Below are 10,445 nucleotides of genomic sequence, written 5' to 3'. Positions count from 1 at the left end.
ATATCACAGATCTTGGTCGCATTGCCGTTGGGAGGATCTACATGGCACTAGTGATCTCAATATTCGAATGCTCATAACTTTCTTATTATTCATTCAATCTTCCTCAAACTTTCAACAATATGTTTCTTTGATTTTTCTCTTTTATATGGATTCAGCTGGTTTCAAGGGTTTCATTCTCCTTTAAGGCCTATTGTAGGCCCCTACAGTAATGCATTAACCCTTATCAAACTGGGGAGGGGGGTCAATTTGAGCCCCCCTCTACAAATTTTGTCACTATGCTCTCGCACAAAATTTTTTGACCGCTCCGCTTGCTGACTTTTTACTTTCGAGTCTTGCGCATAATTTGAGACCAAATTTGCGATGCCCAGGTGCACGGTTTTGAAATTATGCAACATTTGTTCGTGCATGTCGGGCCCAAAATTGCTGAAAAATGCAAATTGCGTTTCATCCAAAAATCATAAATGTATGATTAGTTTTACTTTTGTTGGTTCAAATGGATTTATTTTATGCTGTTTATGATTGCCAAAGGGTCCCTGACAAAGTTCATGAGAAAAAATAAAAAACAAAGGTTTGAAAAAACAAAGAAATACAAATTTAAAATACAAAAATACATAAGAAATCATATTTTTTGCAATTTTTTCATAGATATTTGTTATAAATTTAAAAATTTATACTCTCACCAAAAATTTAGCATTCTACTGGCTAAATAAATAGAGTTAAAGGCAAAAACATACAAAAATAATTCAGGGAAAATTTCATTTGCCTATTTGCATAATTAATTGATTTAAAAATAAAAACAATTAATTTTTGTCATGTAAATTTGATGTAGAAGTACATATGAAATTGCTGATACACTAATAATTGCATGTAAAATCAAATGCGCACAAATATGCGGAATTCTACTACACAGTTGGATTGCATGAGTGGCTGTATAATAGAAAACATAAAGTTCAACAAATCAGAATACACACAGGTCTTTAATATTCTGAACTTGAAAAAAATAAAGTAAATAGGCTAAAACCATGTAATATAACAGTTGTAAGTAGTTTTAGTATAATTCTTATTTGACCATGCAGTGTTCCAACTTACCCCGTACATGCCCTTTTGCCCCGTACAGTGCCCTTTTAGTTGTACAAGTCATTATGTAATAGTTTGTCACCCTTTTCACGTACCGTTCAAATAACGAGGACATGTACCAAATTGGAAACATATGGCTATTCATATTCTGGTTTTTCATGATTGATTTTTTCTTTTGAATACTAATATAAGAGATCGATCGAGACAATTTAAGACTGAAGTTTATTTTCTTGAGATAAAATATTTCGACATCTAGTTCTGAATATATAAAGATATATTCAAATTAAAATGATTATTTTTTATTTTCAAATTGATTTTGACCTCTTGGGACGGATCATGATAACGATGACCAATTAAATTAATGTAGAGATTTATGTGGTCTTTATTTTTATCGATATTTGGTATTTTGGCATTGTTACCTTCAGTGGCGTACCGTGGGTCACAGCATTGGGGGGGGGCACCAGCAAAAATTTTGAGTCACTAGTATGCTTCTCACATTGCATTTCCTTAACCCCATACTATCCTTAACCCCGGACTATCCTTAACCCCATACTATCTTTTTTTGGATTCACACTGTCTTTCTTAACCCCATACTATCTGCTTAGCCGGGGTTAACGCCTTGACCCCGGACTATCCCACAGCTCATGAATATTGATTATTTTACCATACAGAGCGTGATTAACGTGCAATTTCGACTTCTGTGATTGGCTATTGCTTAGCCCCAGTTTTCCTTAGCCCAGTTTCGCATCTCTTAGCACCGCAATTGTGGTGCTAGCACCACAATAAGCCGGCTAACCCTGCTTTTTTGCAGGGCCAGATAGTACCGTACTATTTACCGTGCTAGCCCACTTTGCTAAAACGTAGTGTGAAAACGAAGTGGGCTAAGCTTAACCCCGGGAAATTGGTGGGGCTAAGGCCCCCCCCCCCTTAGCCCCACCAATTTCCCGGGGTTAAGGAAAAAAAGTACAGTGAAAAGCATATTAGTGAGCGCGCGAAGCGCGCTCAGTTGCCAGGTATACTGACCTAATAGAGACACTGATTTTTTATTTTAAGGACAATGCCATTGAACGGATGTAGGTATCTCACTAGCCAAATAATGCGAGCGCAAAGCGCGAGCTGAAAATCTTTGATATTCAGATCTAATAAGGGACATTATAATCAAATTTTTGTAATCATAATACGTATATCTGTCTCGCTAATCAATGCGAGCGCGAAGCGCGAGCTGAAAATTTTGTATATTGACCCCAAACAGGGAGATTTTAAGGACTATATTTTAGGAATCCATTAAGAGTACACATATCTCAAAATAGTCATCTAATGCGAATGCCAAGCGCTTGTTGAGGTTTGTTAGAATAACATCTAAACACATGAAGCACTTTTTTGTAGTCATTGTAATCATGATTATCATACGCATCTCACTAATCAAATATTGCGAGCGCAAAGCGCGAGCTGAAAATTTAGATAATTCAGACCAGAAGACGGGGCATTCTAAGGCTTGCTTGTAGGAATTCAGACCATACGTATTTCACTAACCAATTGATGCGAGCACGAGCCGAAAATGTTTGATATTCAGATGAGAAAAAGGGACATTTAAAGGACTGATTTTAGGAATTCATGGAGGGCAGACATATCTCACCAATCCACTAATGCGAACGTAATCACGGACAGGAAATGTTTTTTTATTAAGACCTTAACATGGGGCAATCACTCATGAAAAAGAAGCATATGTCACCACATAAAACAATAACTCGAAGTGCGAGGAAATATATTTGGTGTATATTGACTTGAAAACGGGAGGTTAGTACAACAGGATTATATATCTCGTTAAAGCAGACAATGCGAGCACCAGGAACAATGAAGACATAGGCCCTGAGCAAATTATGTTTCATAAAGTTATGATGAAAATGTCTGTTATGTAATGTAACATAACATAATTATAATATAATATAACATTATAATAAATAATAATGTCTTCTTTCCTACTACGTTTCTCTTCTTTTCTCCCTCTTTTTCTCCTTTTCCCAGTTTTTTTTTTTTTTTTTGTCAGCCGATTGGGGGGGGGGGGCACGTGCCCCCCATGCCCCATGCCCCCCCCCCCCCCGTAGTTACGCCACTGGTTACCTTGTGTTTAAAGGGTTCCATTAGTTTAGTTACATGAAAATCATGGTTGAGATACTCAATATTTTGAGTGTTCTTTGAAATTCCGTTGTGAAATTTCATACTTCATCTCTGATGAATCAACACCGGTACTGTCAACATCATCATCGTCAACCTCATTATCATCATCATCACCACCATCAATATCACCTTCTACACCAACATCTACTCCATGTTCATCCTTTATTAGATTTTGTCTCACCTGCGAAGCAGAGTGAGACTATAGGCGCCGCTTTTCCGACGGCGGCAGCGGCGACAGCATAACTTAGAAATTATATAGACTTAGTTCATGAAACTTAAACATAAGGTTAATCAAGTATTACGGAATGTCCTGCCTGAGTTTTGAGTCACATGACCAAGGTCAAAGGTCATTTAGGGTCAATGAACTTAGACCATGTTGGGGGAATCAACATCAAAATCTTAACCTAGGGTTAAGTTTTTGAAATGTCATCATAACGTAGAAAATATATGGACCTAGTTCATGAAACTTGGACATAAGGTTAATCAAGTATTGCTGAATATCCTGCCTGAGTTTTGAGTCACATGACCAAGGTCAAAGGTCATTTAGGGTCAATGAACTTTGGCCAAATTTGGGGTATTTGTTGAATTACCATCATAACTTTAAAAGTTTATGGATCTGATTCATGAAACTTGGACATAAGAGTGATCAAGTACCACTACACATCCTGTGCCAATTTCAGGTCGTATGATCAAGATCAAAGGTCATGTAAGGTCAATGAACTTTGGCCACATTGGGGGTATTTGTTGAATTACCATCATAACTTTCAAAGTTTATTGGTCTAGTTCATAAAACTCGGCCATAAGAGTAATCAAGTATCACTGAACATCCTGTGCGCATTTCAGGTCACATGACTAAGGTCAAAGGTCAATGAACTTTGGCCATGTGGGGAGTATCTGTTTAATTACCATCATAACTTTGAAAGTTTATGGATCTGATTCATGAAACTTGGACATAAGAGTGATCAAGTACCACTACACATCCTGTGCCAATTTCAGGTCGTATGATCAAGATCAAAGGCCATTTAAGGTCAATGAACTTTGGCCACATTGGGGGTATTTGTTGAATTACTATCATAACTTTGAAAGTTAATTGGTCTAGTTCATAAAACTCGGCCATAAGAGTAATCAAGGTTCACTAAACATCCTGTGCGCATTTCAGGTCACATGACTAAGGTCAAAGGTCAATGAACTTTGACCATAATGGGGGTATCTGTTGAATTACCATCATAACTTCGAAAGTTAATGGATCTGATTCCTGAAACTTGGACATAAGAGTAATCAAGTATCACTGAACATCCTGTGCGAGTTTCAGGTCACATGATCAAGGTCAAAGGTCATGTAAGGTCAATGAACTTTGGCCAAGTTGGGGGGTGTTTGTTGAATTACCATCATAACTTTGAAAGTTTATTGGTCTAGTTCATAAAACTCGGCCATAAGAGTAATCAAGGTTCACTAAACATCCTGTGCGCATTTCAGGTCACATGACTAAGGTCAAAGGTCAATGAACTTTGGCCATAATGGGGGTATCTGTTGAATTACCATCATAACTTCGAAAGTTAATGGATCTGATTCCTGAAACTTGGACATAAGAGTAATCAAGTATCACTGAACATCCTGTGCAAATTTGAGGTTATATGACCAACGTCAAAGGTCAATGAACTTTGGCCATAATGGGGGTATCTGTTGAATTACCATCATAACTTCGAAAGTTAATGGATCTGATTCCTGAAACTTGGACATAAGAGTAATCAAGTATCACTGAACATCCTGTGCAAATTTGAGGTCATATGACCAACGTCAAAGGTCAATGAACTTTGGCCATAATGGGGGTATCTGTTGAATTACCATCATAACTTCGAAAGTTAATGGATCTGATTCCTGAAACTTGGACATAAGAGTAATCAAGTATCACTGAACATCCTGTGCAAATTTGAGGTCATATGACCAACGTCAAAGGTCAATGAACTTTGGCCATAATGGGGGTATCTGTTGAATTACCATCATAACTTCGAAAGTTAATGGATCTGATTCCTGAAACTTGGACATAAGAGTAATCAAGTATCACTGAACATCCTGTGCAAATTTGAGGTCATATGACCAACGTCAAAGGTCAATGAACTTTGGCCATAATGGGGGTATCTGTTGAATTACCATCATAACTTCGAAAGTTAATGGATCTGATTCCTGAAACTTGGACATAAGAGTAATCAAGTATCACTGAACATCCTGTGCAAATTTGAGGTCATATGACCAACGTCAAAGGTCAATGAACTTTGGCCATAATGGGGGTATCTGTTGAATTACCATCATAACTTCGAAAGTTAATGGATCTGATTCCTGAAACTTGGACATAAGAGTAATCAAGTATCACTGAACATCCTGTGCAAATTTGAGGTCATATGACCAACGTCAAAGGTCAATGAACTTTGGCCATGTGGGGAGTATCTGTTGAATTACCATCATAACTTTGATAGTTTATGGATCTGAGTCATCAAACCTGGACATAAGAGTAACCAAGTATCACTGAACGTCTTGTGCGAGTTTCAGGTCACATGACCTTTCAAAGTTTATAGATATAGTGTATAAAATGTGGATATAGGGGTAATCAAGTATCACTGACAAGTTTTAGGTCACATGATCAAGGTCAAATGTCAATGAACGTAGTTTTGTATCATTATAAATGAATGGTGTATTTTGTGAATAATTATTTTAGAGTAGTTTTCAAAGTCAGCACTGCTGCTATATTGAATCGTGTGATGCAGGTGAGACCGCCAGAGGCATTCCACTTGTTCAAAATTTCACTCTCTGTTCATCTCATCACATTTACCACCAATGACCAACGTCATACAAATTTGATATAGAAAATTTATATACAAATCAATTGTATTTATAATCTTAAATTATTGGTAATATCACAATTTACTCTCTAAAAGTGACATGGATATTTTTTTCTATTTTCAATACAAACAATACATCATCTGATAATAACTATTACTCAAAACTCTATTTCAGTTTACTTCACATAAATTCTCGAAGTTTGAACAAAAATTTTGAATCAATTAAGTCATTACTTCTTACCCTAAATAATTTCAAATTTTCTATTATTGGTGTCACAGAAACCTGGCTTCACAATACTTCACCAAACATTTTCAATTTCAAATTCAATTTTCAAAACTATAATCTTATCAGGCGAGATCGTGAAGAACAAAGAGGAGGAGGCTTAGTATTTTACATCAGTGATCATTTGCAGACCAAAATAAGAAAAGAAATATCATTAAAACAAAGTGAATCTTTATTCTTAGAAATCATGAATCCTAAAGGAAAAAATGCAATTATTGGGTTATAGACCCCCTCATGGTAAAATAAATCTATTATGTGAAGACCTTGAAACATGTCTCCATACTATCACAAAAAAGAGAAAAAAAACAATTTTAATGGGTGATTTCAATATTGACCTATTATCTCAAACTAATGAACATGATATATTCCTACACACTATGCATTCATTTGGATATTATCCCCATATAGATAAACTGACCAGAATCGACATTCATTCCTCAACACTTATTGGCAACATTTTTTCAAACATATTAAACAGAAATACTACCAGTGGATTAATAGTATCTGACATATCTGATCAGTTACCGGTCTTTCTATTATGCGAAAACGATATTGTAAAAGATAATACACCGAATATAGAAAAAAAATCACCTAATAATATTGAATCATTAAAAAGTGATCTTACAAGTGAAGAATAGTTGGACATTTTGAGTCTAATTCAAATACAGCATACATAAATTTGAACAAAAAACTACAGTCATCACCAGTCAAAAAAAGGAAAGCTAAAATGCCATGGATTACGAATATGATTCTATGATCCATAAATGCCCGAAATAAGCTATACAAAGCATTCCTAAAGAACCCTTCTATTGAAAACAAAAATAAATATAAAACTTATAGAAATAGAATAACAAATATAATTTGAGCTGCTTGCAAATCTTTTTATTCCGAGAAACTCATTAGAGTTAAATCAAATATGAAAGCCACATGAGAGGTTATAAATAATTTAGGAAAAAAATAAATAACATTACCTAAAGATAATTTCATGGTTCATGATGTTGCAATAAATTCGGAAGATGTTGCTGATACCTTTAATTCATTTTTGTTAACATAGGACCCTCATTGGCAAACCAACTTTACAGACCTAATCAAAATTATGCAAAGTTTATTCCCACACCCATAGATTCTTCGTTATTCTTTAAACCCACAAATTTTCAGGAAATAATTGAAATAACTAAACATCTCAAATCTAGCAAATCTCAAGGGCATGATAGAATAAGCACTTTCCTTCTTAAACACATCATACATTATATTGCATCTCCTTTGAGTCACATTTCAATCTATTGATCAGCACCGGCCAATGTCCTGATTCCCTAAAAATTGCTAAGGTAAATCCTGTTTTTAAAAAGACAATCCACATGAAATAACTAATTACAGGCCAATATCTATTCTTCCCAGCATATCCAAAATATTAGAAAAAAATTATTTACAGCAGACTTTACACGTTCCTAGATGCTTTTCATTTTCTAAATTCAAACCAATGTGGATTCAGGAAAGGACATTCAACAGACCAGGCTTTAGTACATACGATAAAATTACAAATTATGCAATTACATTAATTTTACCCTATATATCGTACTGCAATATAGTTCAGGCAACCTGTGCAAAAACTGAAATTAATACAATATATTTATTACAGAAAAAATCTATTCGACTTTGTACTGAGTCACAGTATTTAGCACACACAAACCAATTACTCAATAAACTAAAGACTCTAACAGTATTTGACATAAATTCACTTCAAAGTTTACTGCTGATGTTCAAGTACATAAATAACATGCTTCCATCTTCATTGCACAATTGTTTATGCAAGGAACACATCTATTCATTCATACCCTACACGGAACTCTTCAAATTTTCACTTAATCAACCCCAAATTGCTCATTGCACAGAGATCCATAAGACACTAGGGTCCCGATTTATGGAACTCTCTACCAGAGTCTCTCAAAAAATGTTCATCTCTTTACTCATTCAAGGCAAATGTTAAATCCATCAGAATATTTAAAGTAAATTTTCTGTGTCAGTATTTCAGTTAATCATTAAATCACTTTTCCAGTGATTTAATCATCACCACTCTCCCATGACCATCATCATTATCATCATCATCATCAACTCCATCTCCATCATTGCCTTCATTTTCATTATTATCATCATCATCCTCATTCATCTTCATCATTATAAAATTATGAACAAAATAACATTTTCATTCTGCTTTATAAATGTATGTATTAATTTAATGAGTTTTATTCCGGGGTTGTCATTTTTCAAGCAATCTGCTTATAATGACAATCCTTCTCCTGCAAACTGTAAATGTTGAATTTTCTTTGTTGGTAGTAGATCATATTTGTTTAGAATGACTTTATTATTTTGTTTTTTTTTGCTTTACGATTAGTACCAAAATCAATTACCGATATATTATGTCTGTTACGTAATGAAAATTGTATTGTATACCAATGTTATGAATGCAGAAGAAAAAAATTAATCAAATCAAATCTTTTGTCACCAGGTTGATGAAAATAGAAATGGTGTTAAGGACTATCAGTGTACATCTGTAGAGGTCAATGGTCCAACACTGTATAGATATGCAGAGGCCAGAAGTGCCCTCAATGGAATTATTCTAGATGTTAATCTTCCTGGACAATATTCATCTCTTGTCATCATTAATAAAGAAGACATCACTGTTGCCTTGGTAATCACTTCATCAGCACCATCAACTGCTACTCTCAACAAGGTAATATGTCTTATTTTGTTGTTGCTGTTTTTTTTTTTTTGCTCTTTTTTTTTTGGCTATATAACAGTAAGACCTGTACCTGGTGTATGCAAATGACTTGAGGAAATAAAAAATGATTAATTAAAGTTGCTTGTGGTATTCTCTGTATTAACTGCCTGTCAAGTGAATTTGGCTGCACCTTATATTTGTTGATCTTGCAAATTAGCTTGTTGGTGGTGGATGACCCATCAGTACACATTCTTAGCCCCACCGATTTTCCGGGGTTAAGCCTAGCCCACTTCGTTTTCACACTACATTTTATCAAAGTGGGCGAGCACGGTAAATAGTACAGTACTATCTAGCCCTGCAAAAAAGCAGGGTTGGCCGGCTCATTGTGGTGCTAGAACCACAATTGCGGTGCTAAGAGATGCAGTGTGAAATGAAAGTGGGCTGAGGAAAAGTGGGGCTAAGCATTACCCAATCACCAAAGTCTGTGAATGGCAAAATATCTGGTAAATGCAATTTAACACATCAAAGTGTTTTATTATGCATATGTTACACACAAGAAGAAAATCACTCCCTATAAATACCATCTTGGGAACTCTGAACTGGGCATCATTGACAGCTATCCTTATCTAGGTGTTCATATAATTTCTCTTGGACTAATGATATTAATACAACCGTAAACAAAGCAAACAGTATACTTGGATTGTTGAAACGTAATCTGTAGAATTGTTCAACTCAAACTAAAGATATCACCTACAAAACTCTTGTGCGGCCTAGGCTGGAATATTGTTGTTCCGTGTGGGATCCCCACCAGAAAAAACTCAAAGAAGAGCAGCACGATTTGTATCTAACAAGTATCAACGCATAAGTAGTGTTACCGAAATGATGAGTATTCTATAATGGGATACTCTCCAAGACAGGAGAACAAGTAGCTGACTTATATTTTTGTTCAAAGAAATACACAATATAACTCCATGTATCACCAACTCACTTTAGCCAAGCAAAGATATCACCGAAATCAGCTCAAAGATTGTTCCTTGCGGGAACTTTTCAGGAAAGTTGAACACCTCTTATGACCAAAATCATCAAATATCCTTCCAAATAATGATAGTTTTGAAATATCTTTGCCAGAACGCTTTTTGAAATATTTTGCAGAGAAAGTTGAGCTAATCACTGATGAGCTGCTGTCATCCACTGTTAACAACAGTCTCAAATTCCCTGAGAAGCTTGCAACCTCATCTTTCAGTCACTTCAGACCTGTGACTAAGGATGAGGTTGCAAAGTTCATCAAAACTTCTTCTTCAACTACATGTGAATTAGACCCAGTTCCAACTTCTTTTATGAAGAAGTTCCT

General features: G+C 35.3%; 1 protein-coding gene across 1 annotated transcript in view; it reads left to right on the top strand.

Annotated features, from left to right (window-relative positions):
- The first annotated feature begins 6,011 nt into the window (after positions 1-6,011).
- The window catches only part of LOC129257559 (plexin-B1-like), an 88,065-nt gene continuing 83,631 nt past the window's right edge, over positions 6,012-10,445 (top strand). Inside the window, exons 1-2 of the mRNA XM_064095935.1 lie at positions 6,012-6,017; positions 8,882-9,106. Of these exons, the coding sequence (XP_063952005.1) occupies positions 6,012-6,017; positions 8,882-9,106 (231 nt within the window). The remainder of the gene's footprint in view (positions 6,018-8,881; positions 9,107-10,445) is intronic.

This window comes from Lytechinus pictus, chromosome 3, assembly GCF_037042905.1.
Source record: "Lytechinus pictus isolate F3 Inbred chromosome 3, Lp3.0, whole genome shotgun sequence".
Classification (NCBI taxonomy): domain Eukaryota; kingdom Metazoa; phylum Echinodermata; class Echinoidea; order Temnopleuroida; family Toxopneustidae; genus Lytechinus; species Lytechinus pictus.
This window is presented reverse-complemented; position numbering and strand designations above follow the sequence as displayed.